This window comes from Lampris incognitus, chromosome 12 (assembly GCF_029633865.1).
Source record: "Lampris incognitus isolate fLamInc1 chromosome 12, fLamInc1.hap2, whole genome shotgun sequence".
NCBI lineage: Eukaryota > Metazoa > Chordata > Actinopteri > Lampriformes > Lampridae > Lampris > Lampris incognitus.
In genome coordinates this window covers 7,119,968-7,135,577 of record NC_079222.1, presented here as the reverse complement: position 1 = coordinate 7,135,577, position 15,610 = coordinate 7,119,968, and the positions used below count along the sequence as shown (strand labels likewise).

The 15,610-nt window shown below is 41.7% G+C and overlaps 2 protein-coding genes across 2 annotated transcripts in view; both read right to left on the bottom strand.

Moving 5' to 3' along the window:
- Positions 1 to 15,610, bottom strand: part of nars1 (asparaginyl-tRNA synthetase 1) — a 140,317-nt gene that overhangs the window by 91,635 nt on the left and 33,072 nt on the right. The window lies entirely within an intron of this gene.
- Positions 1 to 15,610, bottom strand: part of fech (ferrochelatase) — a 36,747-nt gene that overhangs the window by 19,645 nt on the left and 1,492 nt on the right. The window contains exons 2-4 of the mRNA XM_056291158.1: positions 13,326 to 13,434; positions 9,474 to 9,593; positions 4,279 to 4,427 (exon numbers count right to left, since the gene is read on the bottom strand). Of these exons, the coding sequence (XP_056147133.1) occupies positions 4,279 to 4,427; positions 9,474 to 9,593; positions 13,326 to 13,434 (378 nt within the window). The remainder of the gene's footprint in view (positions 1 to 4,278; positions 4,428 to 9,473; positions 9,594 to 13,325; positions 13,435 to 15,610) is intronic.

The window sequence follows — 15,610 nt, the reverse complement described above, 5'->3', positions numbered from 1 at the left end:
GAGAGGTAAAGCAAGATCAGTTGTATGGACATCATAGAAAACATTTCCATTTAACTACACCTTGAAGTGTTTAAACAGCGTACCAGAGTTGTTGCTGCAATAAGTTTACCACCAATATCTTGATCAGGCACTCGTTAAACATTCAATGATGTTTATGAATAATTTTGCTGTCAAAAAGTACTTCTGGCCCCCAGTCTGAGCATTGCACCCCACAACGCGATAATTTGGGAGACATATACATGTCTCTTTTTATAGGTATCTTTATTATCATTTTTAACTGGGGGTTAGTAACAGTTTAAACAGACTCAGGATCATCTCCCCCCCCCCACCCAATTATATCTGGCCAATTACCCCACTTTTCCGACCACATGCCTCCTCCGATACATGCGGAGTTGCTTCTTTTCACCTGACAAAGAGGAGTTTCACCAGGGGGACGTAGCACGTGGGAGGATCATGCTATTCCCCCCAGTTCCCCCTCCCCTCTGAACAGGTGCCCCGTCTGACCAGAGGCGCCAGTGCAGCAACCAGGACACATACCCACATCCGGCTTCCCACCCGCACACACGGCCAATTGTGTCTGTAGGGATGCCGGACCAAGCCGGAGGCAACACGGGGATTCGAACCAGCGAGTCCCATGTTGGTTGGCACCGGAATAGACCACCACGCCACCTGGACGCCCCGAGTAATTTAACAGAATCTGAAAATGTCACTAAAATAATATTTAGTGTGGACATCCTTGTTTGTTTCATCTGATCATCAGACTGTGAATGAAGACTGAGAGGAGGAATGCTCCATTAATGAACTATTATAAAGAGGCTTGTTAATCATCTTGTTTTTTAACAGGCAATGAGAATTTATTGCTCATTTTACTGTACTGTTTGGTATAAAAGTTAGTCAGCATTTAGAAAATGTGGTTTGATGTCTGATATATCAAGTCAAGTCAAGTCAACTTTATTTGTATAGCCCAATATCACAAATTACAAATTTGCCTCAAGGGGCTTTACAGCAACACAACATCAACATAATATTAATGTGGTGAGCTGAGACTGGGTGTGCTGTGGGATTGTGGTTCTGGTAATATGGTGATATAACTTAAATGTTGTCATTCCCTGGTCTTAAAGGCTGCATTACAGTAAAGTGAGGCCATTTTCAGAACTCATTGGACTGTTTAGTGAAATCATCATATCCACATTACTAATGATCTTTTATCCATGTGTTCTTGCATATCTTATGAAAGCATCAGTAGTCATGCATAAATTATTGTCCCATCATCAAAACCAAGGTATTCAGTCCAGAATTTTGTGATATTTTATTTTGTCAGTATCACCCAGTCCTAATGAGCCCTTTCAAGTATTAAAAAACACATCTATTATTATGAGTCACCAGTAAATTTTTGCAGAACAGGAGACACTTAAAGCAGTTCACTATTACAAAGAAAAAGAGGTTGTTTTTTTTTTTGACCAGTGTTCTGGCAGTTTCAAGCCTCCATGTTTCTGTTCTTATCAGCTCCATGTGTTGGAGGTGGAGCGGGTGGGGACACTCCTCTCTATCTCACTATTATCACTGTCACTCTTACACCACACCCGGACCTGAAAAACGAAGAGTACATTTTTCAACAGTCAACCCCCTACTACCGCCTTTTCTACTCTCAGCAGGGAAGAAAACTTGTCTGAGATGTTGATGACTCACTCCTCTTGGAGTGAGTCACTGGGTCACTGCTTACCTGCACTAGGCCAGACAAAAACAAATAAAAAAAGAACAACAAAAACATCTGTCAAGTATTTACGGCTAGACCTGAATATCCGAGTATTCGGTTTCAATTTTGGGATTTGGATATTCGTTTTTTGGGGGTTTTTTTTTGTTTTGTTTTGTTTTGTTTTTTTTGCTAAATGTAGGCTATTCACCCCAGTCCTGTACTATATTTATACTTTTTAGTTGCTCAGCTGTGTTGCACCGCTATGCTGTCCATCTCAGCCAACAACAGAAAAGTGTCTGGCTGACTCCTTCCCGAGTCACTCCATCAAAGCTCCGAGTATTTGCTGCTGATTCTGATTACTACTGACGCTTCCGAGCCCAAAAAATTGTACTCGGGACAGCCCTAGAATTATTAAATGAATAGTATACTGAGTCTCACTTGAATTAACTGTATAGCCCCTCAAACGTTCATACATAGTTCCCATCATTAAAAAGGGCCGGTACATCTGGAAAGCCCCGTTATTTACGTGGCCAGATGTGTAGTATTTTGAACAGTTTTATGATCCACAGATGATCTGAGCATTTAGCATTTAGCACACGAGAAGTCAGGCCATGAGACACTAAAAGTTTGGTGAAGTTTTCTTATTGAAATTTTCTGAAAATCCTAGGATATATAGGACTGACTGCGGTTTTTCTTTGAATGGGAGGTATTTAAAAAACATTTTGAACACTGCTCTACCCTTCCTCAAAAATAGCAAGAATATTTATTGTGCTGGGGTGACTTTTATTTCATTATTAAGCTTTAATGCACATGGTTGAAATGAAGAATTAAATTCTATTTTGAATTTTTATTTTATTTTTAATTTTTTACTCTTTTATTTTATTCTGAAGCAATTCTGTTGAAATTCTATTGTGCCAGTGTACGCCTTTAATGGATGGTAGTTCAATGGTAATTTTTGCTTTATTTTAAAGGTGTGAATTTATCTACTTAAACAATTAAATAAAAATAACATTCACGGGAATTGTATGAATGTGTTAAAGGGGAGTGTTCTTTTTTTTTTTTTTTTTTGGTGATTTTGAGGTTTTTATATCATTCAATGGCTTCCGAGTAGTGTTCCCTATGTATTTAAATCCGGAAATTCAAATTTTGGTCAAAGTCAAGTCATGTATTTATTTGTATAACGTTAAAGTACATATGTTTTAGCATCAAATGCTTTTTTCCCCAAGCCCTTCTAAAAACTTTTTCCCATGTGACCTGAGGTAGGTTTCTGCACTTTCTTTTAACACTTTTGTCACTCCATGCTTACACTGTCAGTGAACTGTGTGTGTGTGTGTGTGTCTGTGTGTGTGTGTCTGTGTGTGTGTGTGTGTGGTTGGGGGGGGGTTGAGGGAGGAAGGGGTGCTAATCTTGGTCTTCTGGTAAATAGTATCAAGCACGCTGCTAGGAATCTAGGGGTAATATTAAATGCTAACCTCTGCTTTTGCTAATGGCTGAGTGGGCGTTTCCATTTGAACAACCCAGAAAAGAACGCAGATGGCGTCGCCCTTTAATAAAAGCGCTTGTAGAACTCACTTTACCCATCTATTTGGTTTCTTCTAAATGAAAAAAATTGCCCACTTAATTCTGTTATGTTGTGGTCTGGATTCAAACACACTTTCGGGTCGCACGTGGAAATGGATGCCTTAGCTGCCAATTGAAATGTCTTAGTTTGAATGGATCCAAATTTAATTGGCCGCTGAGGCATCCATTCCCATGTGGGACCTACTGTTTCGATTGCTGATTAGCATATTCATACAATGTCTGCTTATGTAATTGTTTAGGTCGGTAAACTTATATATCGTCAGTTAAGATATGCGATTGTAGACCAAATTGTGGATACTGCCCCTAGTGTTATTTATTCAAAATTAAGAATAACAACAGTAAATCATCATCATCGTCATCATCGATGGTCCTTTAGGATGCCTGCGCGTGACAGCTTTTTACGTGAAGTGGCTGATGCGCCTGCAGCCACTACACGATTCTTGGCAGGGGGTGGCCAGAGCTCAATGGCATGGAGAACCAAGATGACTGGGGATCACCCTCTGTTGCAGCTTTCATCCGCCTTCACTGGCATTGTGACCTGAAGACACCTGCTGAGGTCTTTGTTGGATCGCACTTTGTTTAGAACCTCCCCCTTTACCTATCTGCCTTGGGTGACCCTACCAGGAGCCACGCTCCGGATGACATAGCTCTTGGGATCATTAGTACATGCAAGCTTCTCTACCGTGACAAGGTGGCGATCCAGGAGACGAACAACAGTAAATATAACCCTTAAGAAACCTACGGGCAAAATGTTGGCAATTCTCTTTAGTTTGCCAAACTGTATATTGTCTGTTTAATGTGTGTAAAAATCAAGATATCAATTCCCTTTTTTGATTATTAGATCCCAGGACACAAAAATCCACATTGAAACCAATCAATGTTAATAGAATTCATTAAAGAAAACAAGAAGAACATTCAATGAAAGCATTTATACTACTTGGTGTTAACATGCAGGCCTACTCTGGCTGACTTTTCACCGGTAAAGTTTTGGACTCACTCACCGGTCTCAGGACTCATCTCATCCAGCAGTTTGACCATTCCCTCTCCCTGCATTGAGGTCCAGTGTTTGATGGGCGATCCTCCTCCGATCTTACTGTACTGCTCCTGGATCTTCGGTGTCCGCCGCTTGGCGATGAATGGACCCAGCTTACTGTGAAAGAGGACAGTTAGCAATCAGAGATTTTAGAAACATCTAGTGAGGGGCAATAATTCAGTATCAGCACAAGTGGGCACTGCGCATGTAGTGACCAGCAGGTGCAAGTCTGCGTTTAATCACCGTACAAAAGAACCCCACGAGAATCCAGTACAGCAGAGTTCCTCCTCTCCTCTGCCAGCTGTTTCCGGCTTCTGCCTTCATGAGATTCAGCTTTGTGAGATTGATAAATGCAGTTAATTCTCTTACTATCTCTTTTCTATATTCTGCCCTAACCTCTTCATTTGTTCTCCTGACTTAGATATTTTCTGTGCTTAGTACACTTATCGCTAGACTCTTTAGTTTTCTTTGTCAAACGACTCGTGTTTAGTAGGTAGCCTCTCATTCTTACTTTGTTACTAGCTTCGAGCTTTGCCTAGCTTAGTAGTTATCTCTATTGCATCTGCAGTCAAAGCAGCCTCGTTAAAACGATGGTGTGTGGTGACTAGTGACTACCTACCTCTTACTATTTCTTGAAGAATTTGGAGAATTTGTCTCAGGTCTTGTTACTCATTCCAATGACATTCTAATTCTTGGTGATTTCAATATTCATCAGAATAAGGCTGGTGATCCTCTAAGTAAAGCCTTTCTGTCACCTGCTGATATTTTTGGGTTCACTCAGTTTGTTTGAGAGTCGACTCATTGCAGTGGTAACACCCTTGATTTGGTTTTAGTTAAAATTTTAACTAAAACTAGAAAATTTGACCATATTACACCAATTCTTGCCTCCCTTCATTGGCTTCCTATCCATGTTAGATCAAAATTCAAGGTGCTTCTGCTGACTTATAAAAAATCCTAAATGGGCTTGCCCCATCTTACCTGTCTGACCTCCTTAAACCGTACATTCCATCTCGAGCTCTTCGCTCTCAAAATACAGGGCTCCTGTGTGTACCCAAAGTTAAAAAGAAGTCAGCTGGTGGCAGCAGGGCCTTTTCCTATCGGGCCCCGTTCTTGTGGAATAACCTGCTGCTGCCATCAGACATTCAGAGTCTGTGGAGTATTTTAAATCCAAACTTGAAAATCATATTTTTGCCTTAACCTACAATTAGTTGCCTTTAAGTTGAGTACTTCACAGCCTGTACTGCATGATGAGTCAGTTTCTGTCTCAATTAATTTACCAAGCACTGTTCTGCCGACGAGATTATATAGATTATTGACTTGCAAACTGTTCTCTTCCCTCACGTCTTTCCTCTCTCACTGAATGATGTCTTCTCCGTTCTCTTCTTCTGGTGTGATGTGAGTCTCCCTTGTGTGCACGTGCAGTCTGTCATCCTCCCAGGTCTCCATGGTGATGCTGGTTGCCAGCTGGACACTGCTTGGCATCCCCCCTCATCACATTTTCTTTTTATATATCTTATAAATCCCTATAATTTTGTTATCCTGCTTTAATGTTATATCCTTCTCTCACTCAGACATGACTAATGTGTTTCTTGTTGTTGTTGTTTTGTCTCCATGGTAATGGGGGTCACACGGCTCAAGTCCTGCGCTGCTCCGGTGGCATCTGGACACTGCGTGGCATCCTCTTCATGATATTCTTCATGTATTTTATAATTCCATTGCAATTCTGTTATCCTCTTTCAATGCTGTATTATGTAAATTGTGTAAACACAACATCCATTGCCCGTTGCCCGTCTTGGGAGAGAGATCCCTCCTCTGTTGCTCTCCCTGAGGTTTCTTCCTATTTTTTCTCCCTGGTAAAGGAGTTTCTAAGGAGTTGTTCCTTAGCCGATGTGAGGGTCTAAGGACAGGATGTGGTGATGCTGCAAAGCCCCCTAAGGCAAATTTGTAATTTGTGATATTGGGCTATACAAATAAAATTGACTTGACTTATTACTGTATATCGTCTTTCAGTGGTATTGTGTTAGGTTTAAATTCCAATATTATCATATTGTGATACACAACTTTGTAGTCTAAATTAATGATAATGAGAATCTATCACTGAAAACTTGTCAAAACATGGACGTCTTAAGTATTTTAAGGACTATTATTTGAAAACTAGTTTTGGTTGATGTTATAGGTTGCATAATAGCTCAACAACATGATGAACTTCAGCAGAATTCTTAAATAAGGCATTTTTACAGAGTAAGCAGTCATTGTAATATGTATTGATACTAGGGATGTCATCAAATATTGATGCATCAAATATTGATTGTTGTGTTGTAATATTTAGAAAATCTTGAGGCAATGATATTAAAATAACAATGAGTCTTAATTTTTGATACCCTGTTTTCCTATTCATCTGCTTTTGTAATGCAATACATTTGGAGGCGACGTTATGTTGTGCTGCCATCCTGCATGTAGCTCCTAAATCAGTGGCTTCACCTTAAAATTCCACTAAAGGCTTCTTTTACTGATATAAAAACAAAATAAACTGATCACCTGACTTGTGGGGCAAAATGTCCCCTAGATGTCTGATTTACTTCAATAAAATCTTTGCATTACATAAGATTTTGTCACCATTATTATTAGGATTTTTTAACTTTATCAGTATCATTGTTAATAAAGGAGGTTTTTTTTTTAATTTGAGTATAGATTTAAATGTGACTGATACGATCAATCATCTGGAAAATATTCTGATTATTGATAATTGAAAGAGGGATCAATGCCATGGGATAATGCCTAACTGATACTGTGTGAAATTCCATGCACTGTAAACTCTAAAAGTTAAGTTTGCTTGAAAAAAATAAGGAAATCAATTACACTTGGGAAAAGTAAGTAAATTAACTTAATTGTGTCAAGTTATGTGAAATAATTTTACATAAAATCATTTGACATAACGACATAATTAAGTTCATTTACTTACTTTTTCCAAGTGTAATTGATTTCCTAAAAACAATTTTAAGCAAACCTAACTTTTAGAATTTACAGTGTGTGACTATCGATGTAAAAATATTTTCCATATCACCCAGCTTTAAACATAAAAACATAAAAAGAATAAATACTTCGAAACAAAGAAAGCAATACAAAACTTATGGTTTCAAATTGCTCACTGGAGAACTTTGTTTTCCTGTGGAGAGGAGGAAAATCATGCCTTAAGAGATTTAGACACTAGAGATTTAAGCTAATAAATTAACAAACTTACTAAATAACAGAAATTATTTATGGACAGTTTACTGTGGAGAGAGTCACAACTCCGATTTAAAAACATACAAACACAAATAGGAGTAATAAACACGAAAATAACTTGGGAGAATTTAATAATTTAATATCACATAAAGGCTGGACCGGCCTCAAAAGCTCCACCATTGTCTGTGGTGTGTGTGTGGGTGTGTGTGTGTGTGTGTGTGTGTGTGTGTGGACTTAAAACTGTCAAATAATATGAAGATAAAACAATGAATACACACACACACACACACACACACACAATTAACTAGGACAACAACAGATCTGTACTGATATTTTTGTTTAAATCTGACTTTTATTTAACAAATCTCTTTGAAATTCTGGATGTCTGCTGTTTGGTAGACGAGGCCGAACGGTGGGACCGTCAGTGACAAACAACAGGAAGCAGGTTAATGATTGAAACCTGACCGGAGGGACGGGCTCGTTCACATTTAAACGGTGTGTTCTTTGTGTAATGTTTGGTTCTTTGGCTCCATTGTTAAGGAGAAAGACTGTTGAGGTACGACAAGCGAACAAAGCACGTTATGCCGTCATAATTATCACCATTCACACCATAATTTATCACCATTCTCACCATAATTTATCACCGTTCACACCATTTAGGAGTTCTCAAGCCCACTTTGTGGTGTGTGGACCTTGGTTCACAGTATAATTTATTAATAATTGGTTAATTTAATTAATAACTAATTCATAATAATAGTAATAATAATCCATCCATTATCTTAACCGCTTATCCTGCTCTCAGGGTCGCATAATAATAATAATAATAATAATTAATAATGACCATAATTCAGATTGGAAAGAAATAGATTCTTGTTTAATTTCCAAAACGTCATTGAAATGAATTTGAAAAAAGCTAAGAGGGATGTGACAGTTGTACATCAGGACTAAATGTTGTTGACTCATACTTCGTTTAACAAGCAGCTGCTTTTCAGTTGGTTTTCAGTTCAGTGGAAAAGCCAATTATGAAACACAATGAAGACAGAGATGTCACAACACAGCTCTTAACCGTCGTGTGTGTGTTTGTGTAGTCGTGCGTGTGTGTGTTTCTGTGCGAGTGTTTCTGTACATATCTGTTGATGTGTTTGTGCACACGAGTCCGCATGTTTCTGTCTCTGTATATGCACGTGTGTGTGTGTGTGTGTGTGTGTGTGTGTGTGTGTGTATATGTGTGTGTATGTGTGTGTGTTGGGGGGGGTCTGTATGTGTGTCAGAATTTTTCTTTGCACGTAAACATATGTCTGCATGTATGACAATTTTTGTTTGTCAGTATGTTTCTGTGTGTGTGTGTGTGTGTGTGTAGATGCGCATGTGTATTTTTTTTCGGGGGGGGGGGGGCTTTTTCTCCCCAACTATACTTGGCCAATTACCCCACTCTTCCGAGCCGTCCCGGTTGCTGCTCCACCCCCTCTGCTGATCCGGGGAGGGCTGCAGACTACCACATGCCTGCTCCGATACAATGTGGAGTCGCCAGCTACTTCTTTTCACCTGACAGTGAGGAGTTTCACCAGGCGGGCTTAGCATGTGGGAGGATCTATCTCCCCAGTTCCGACCAGAGGAGGTGCTAGTGCAGCAACCAGGACACATACCCACATCCGGCTTCCCACCCGCAGACACGGCCAATTGTGTCTGTAGGGACGCCTGACCAAGCTGGAAGTAACACAGGGATTCGAACTGGCGATCCCTGTGTTGGCAGGCAACGGAATAGACCAGCACGCTACCCGGACGCTCTTTCTAAGGAAATGGCTACTTAGGTTAATCAAGGTTAAAAGTCATGAGATATGTCCGGGAAACAAATGTATCTTAACGGGACGTCACGAGCAGGCCTTGTTTGTGTGTATGTAATAAATGTCCAGCAGTCAGTGCACCCTGACAACTTACTTCTGCACAGGAAGTTTCATCAGGTCTGTGTCCATGAAGAGCCGTAGCAGGAAGTCATGGACATCTTCTAGTTTCTCTGGTCCACCCATGTTCAGCATCAGAATTCCTGTCTTAGGTTTCCTACAGAGGATTTAAAAAAAAAAGTCTGATTATTTCTTTGTCTCCACATTAAAAAATGGTTATTGATTATCAATGTCTAGTAATACGCTCATTTCTTTTCGGGAAGGCATTGTTTGTATTTTTCTAGTCTGATATGAATAACTGTTAATAGTTCAGACAGCTTACAGGCAGTATGAAGTCTACAAGAAACCAAGGAAAGTGGAGCATATAAAAGATCAACAGCTGGTCTGTTGGTCATAAACGTGTTTTAATACCTTGGTTTTATGGATAAAACACAGAGATTAATAGTTAATGTTTACTACTTCAGTAAATACACTACAGAAAAGGTCATTTCAGTCAAGCACTTTGGTTATAGTCACGTTACCACCATAGTGTCATACAGTCTTGCTTTTCACTTGTTTATCGGCTGCTATCCCAACACCTTCTGTAAGCAGAGTACTACTAGCAAGCAGTATTTCCTGTTATGTTCTGTCAAAAATCACTCCTGACACTCTTCTCCACCCACACCACCCTGCCTGCACTCTCTTCTTCACCTCTCTTCAACACTCCCCATTACTTTGAACAGCACAGCCTTAGTATTTAAACTCATCCACCTTCGTCACCTGTACTCCTTGCATCTTCACCATTCCGCTGTCCTCTATCTCATTCACACATATGTATTCCATCTTGCTCCTGCTGAATTTCCTTCCTATCCTCTCTAGTGCATACCTCCACCTCTCCTCAACCTGCTCCCTACTCTCACTACAGACCACAATGTCATTCGCAAACATCATAGTCCACGGAGACTCCTGCCTGATCTCGCCCATTAACCTGTCTAGAAATACACAAACAATGATTTGTAATATTCTGACTGCAAAGGTTACTAACTTTTCCAATGTGGAAAAAAAAACAAAACACCCAACATGTCCCAAAATACATTGCGAAGTGAAGCTACATTGGTAGCGTTTTGTTGTGTCACTGAACTGAACAATGGCCCGATGATTGCTGGGATAGGCTCCAGCATCCCCGCGACCCTGAGAACAAGAAAAGTGGTTTGGATAATGGACTGATGGATGGATGGATGGGTGAACTGAAAAACTTGTTGTTCCCCCCCCCCCTCATTTCAAGTGCGCAAAATAACTGCGGGACCTCAAATGCATCTACGGAAACCTTTCTTAAGAGGTTTTTAAAACAGCACTGCTAGGTTTCAGACCCTGGCAGCACGCTGCAGAGCAATCTGCCACAAGTTGGCAGGAGGAAGATGCCAAAACCCTGGTCTACAAGAAATGTGCAACATGATTTCCAACCTGTCCTCTTTTACAGGAGTCCTTGAACGGGGGAACGCTTGAGAACCGTGAAAGGATGAAAGGATCCTTGTCAAGAAGATTTCAGCACAGATTTATTAAACACCTCATTAAACCCTAAGAACCTGCCACGGCATTCCAGCTCGTTCTCCTTTTACTTTCATCTTCAACGGGTTACAGCCGGACGTGAAATTAAAAGTATCGATGCTGGGAATCCTTTTCGTGCATCTTTGTTGAGAACACGCGTTGACCTCAGTAATGGTCTTTTCACTTCATCCTATGTCACTATCTTGATTATTTCACTAAAGGTGTACGTGTAAGTACATGTGAATAAATTTACTTAAGATATATGTATTTAAGATACTTAAGATGCCCACACAAGTCAACAAATATACAAAAAAATTAACTCTTTAAGACCAAATGAAAAAAAAAGTTTTTTCCCCTATATTTTTCCTTTTATCGGCACCAAGTTCTCACCTATTTTCCTTAAACGCCAATTTATTTTTTTTTAACAAAAAACAGTGCCCTTTTTATTTGCATCTAAATTATCCTGTGCTTTCTCTTCCTGGAAAAGACATCAAATTCATACTTACATCACTTTGCACATGTCGGCGGACATCGAGTAAAATGTCCAGTAGTCATTTAATTTGAAACTCCCCCCCCCCATAGAAATACAAATGCACACATCTGCACTCTGCAACACATGCCTCCTCCGATACATGTGGAGTCGCCAGCCACATCTTTTCACCTGACAGTGAGGAGTTTCACCAGGGGGACGTAGAGCGTGGGAGGATCACGCTACTCCCCCCAGTTCCCCCTCCCCCCTGAACAGGCACCCCGACTGACCAGAGGAGGCACTAGTGCACCGACCAGCATACATACCCACACATCCGCCTTCCCACCCACAGACACGACCAACTGTGTCTGTAGGAATGCCCGACCAAGCCACAGGTAACACGGGGATTCGAACCGGCGATCCCCCGGTTGGTAGACAATGGAATAGACTGCCATGCCACCCGGATGCTCCGGCCTTTACATTTTGATGTTGCTCTTCAACCATAGTGACTTGTAATGAATTGAACAGTAAGTTTGGATTCCTTAATCACCAATAAGGACATTTGCATTTTACTCATTTAGCTGAACTCTCCAAAAGGGATTCTCTGGAAAAACTGAGGATCACAGAGATGTGGACATGCACAACTACACCATCTCAATCTCAGCACCCACAAATGTACAGACGTTTAGGCCCATATCGGCTTTATCCAGAAAACAGTGACTGGAACAGTAGAATGAGATTTAATTCAAAGGTCACTGACATGACAGTCTAACAGTGCAGAGGACAGGGATCAAGGCTTTAGGATTTCTACAAGGCTTCTGGTACAAAAACCTAAAAGTTTATTTTGCCGAACTTTCGACTGAGGAGCCTCTAAATAAAATCCTGACGTAAAAGAACTGAGTCGGGTGGCTGACTTAGTGGCAGAAGGCATTTCTCTACGGTAGCACAGTGGCAATCTGGGTTTCTCTGCCTCTTAAAACAGAAAGCAGATCTTAAATTCTGCACATAGTGGTATCCACCAATTTACCCTGTATCTATCCTGTATTAGTACCGTTTAGATTAGTGGCGGCTGGCCAGTACAGGGCGCCGGAGCACTGCCCCCTTCAAATATCAAGAGATGAAAATCTACTTAAACATGTTCAATATAATTTAGTTGTACAATGCAAATAATTATGAAATAAAAGTGTTTTCAGTCTGTGAGCACCTGTCAGCAGCATTAAATATTGGTTCCAAATTGTATTTGGTTGATTCCTGTCTGAATACATATACTTCCTGGGTGAGGGGCGGCGGCCAAACGATACCTTATGTAAGCCCTCAAACTTGTGGCGAGCAGGTGACCTGAGGCTGCTGTCTGATTTGTCAGGGGGCGCAGTTCTGTGTGCCCTAGACACCCCCACTTTTATTGGCAGCGAATTGGTTTTGTTTTAATTTCTTCTGCTCTAATGTGATTGGACAGTTATGGTGGCTGTCAATCATGTTCACACCCACCACGACGCCTCGTCTCGACTGTCAATCGTCCACCGTCTACGAACCCTGATAAAATCTATAGGCTACTTTGTCCTTCTTAGTAACTCTGTGACCGTGTGGACATTAAAGCAGCTGTCGGGTGTGCTGCGACCCGGGGTAAATTGCGCCCCCCCCCCAAAAAATTATGTTTTAGCACCAGCCGCCACTGGTTTAGAGTGGAAGTCAGTGTAAAAGTCCCGCTTCAATTTATCTCGTATCTACCCTGTATTAATGCTGTATACGGTGGTACAGCATAACAACAACAAAAATCAAAATGGCGTTTTAACTTAACCATACCATTTAGCAGTTATTGTCTGTGTGTGTGTGTGTGTGTGTGTGTGTGTGTGTGTGTGTGTGTGTGTGTGTGTGTGTGTGTGTGAGTCACACCTGTTTTCCTGTGTATCTGGCGACGCAGGATGGGCAAAAGCAGCAGCGGCTGCAGTAGACTGTCTCCTTAGAGAACCACTCACACACAGACCAACACTGCTCCTGGCAACTGTGGACCAGAGAAGAAGAGAATAACACATTTTAAACATCATGGTATTTAATGGTGTGGCTGTTCTATAATTAAATATGTAATCCGTTGCTCTGGCAAATGTATCAATCCATCACCATACTTTATTCATCTATCTATCCAGCTATCTACAGTATCTTTTTTTGGGGGGGGGGGGGGCCCTTTTCTCCCCAATTGCACTTGGCCAAGTATCCCACTCTTCTGAGCCGTCCCGGTCTCTGCTCCACCCACTCTGTCTATCCGGGGAGGGCTGCAGACGACCACAAGCCTCCTCCGATACACGTGGAGTCGCCAGCCGCTTCTTTTCACCTGACAGCCAGGGGGACGTAGCGCATGGGAGGATCACACTATTCCCCCCCGTCCCCCCCCCCACAAACAGACGCCCCGACCAACCAGAGGTGGCGCTAGTGCAGCGACCAGCACACATACCCACATCTGGCTCCCCACCCGCAGACACGGCCAACGGTGTCTGTAGGGAAGCCCGACCAAGCCGGAGGTAACACGGGGATTCGAACCGGCGATCCCCGTGTTCGCAGGCAACGGAATAAACCGCTACGCTGACCCGATGCCCATGAAGCCTTTATTGCCCCTAGGGGGATTTGCTTTGCACAAACAGCATAAAAGGACATCAAAAAACATCGACAACCACACACAATATAAAGCATAAGCGTTTTAAAAACATCATAAAAAGCGTCACAGCAGAAATCGATAAGGCACATCAGGTGCAAGTTCAACAAGTGCCAGGAAGCGCCAAATTCGGACCATGTGATCAGAGGTTGTTAAGCAGCTGAATGCCACGTGAGACAAAGGATGTGACGGCTCTTTCAGTCCGCGTCCTGGGCATGCTACACCTTCACCCTGAAGGTCAAAGTTCATATTCACACCATAGAGGGTGCAGCGAATCTGCTAAGATCTTGTAAGCTAGTGAACCAGTCAGTCATGTACGTGATACTGCACATTGGTTCCCCAGTTATCTTGCCACCCAGTTTAACAACCCTGTCCTGGTTGTTTTTGCTTTCTGCAGACATACCCCCCCCCCAAACACTGACTATCCATCCATCTTCCAAACCACTTATCCTGCTCTCAGGGTCGCGAGGATGCTGGAGCCTATCCCGGCAGTCATTGGGCGGCAGGCGGGAGATACCCTGGACAGGCCGCCAGGCCATCACAGGGCAACAGTGAATACAAAAGGTCAATATGCTCTGAATGGAGGTATGTAAAACAGTGTCAGCATAGTTCTGTCCACATTAAAACTTCTAAGTTTCCGTAAAAAGTAGAGACATTGTTGACCCTTTGCAAACCTAACCAGCAATCCCCGTGTTGATAGGAAACAGAATAGACCGCCATGCCACCCAGACACCCGGGTTCAACCATTTCATTTGGGTCACATCAGCGACCATCATCAATGGGAACAGACAGGAACTTTTGGACTATACAAATAAAACTGACTTGACTTGTCCTAACCTGGGGCCAAACCACCAGGCTTAATACTTAATTATATAGGGGTTTCATTCACTGTGGGGCCGTGCACGCTCTGTGACGGTGTCTGTGGAGGACGCTTGATATTTCTACATATAGTCAGCATTATTTTTGCTATAACCTGTATAGGGCTGCACAGTTATGGCTAAAATAACAATCACTTATTTTGTATAATATTATGGTCACAATTATTCATCCATTTTTGGGAACATAAGTGTTTTATTGAGCAGGCTGAATCAACAGAAAACTGCCTTGACATTCATTACGTATTTTTATAGCCTATAAAGAAATAAACATTCAAATGGACAAAGTTAAACCCAGCATGAATAACCACCTCCGGCCACGACTAAGTATTTGTGGAGGCCAATATCCAAAATCATAATTAATAAATGATCAACTGTGCAGCTCTAAACTTGTGTAATCATTTAGTACTGTGTGCGTACTCTGTTCGAGTCACACCTATTGCATATCTGTCTATCTTGGGACAGGGGATCCCTCCTCTGATGACTAGCTTGGTCTAGTCAGATAGGCACGAACTGAGGAAGCCTCTTGGATGAGAGGCGAAACGTCTTCACGGATACATACCAAGTCCAGTTGCACTTGATTCAACTCCTTTGGATAACCATGACCCGGATGAATGAGAACATTCACAGACTCCTCTGATGCGTTTCCATTGGTT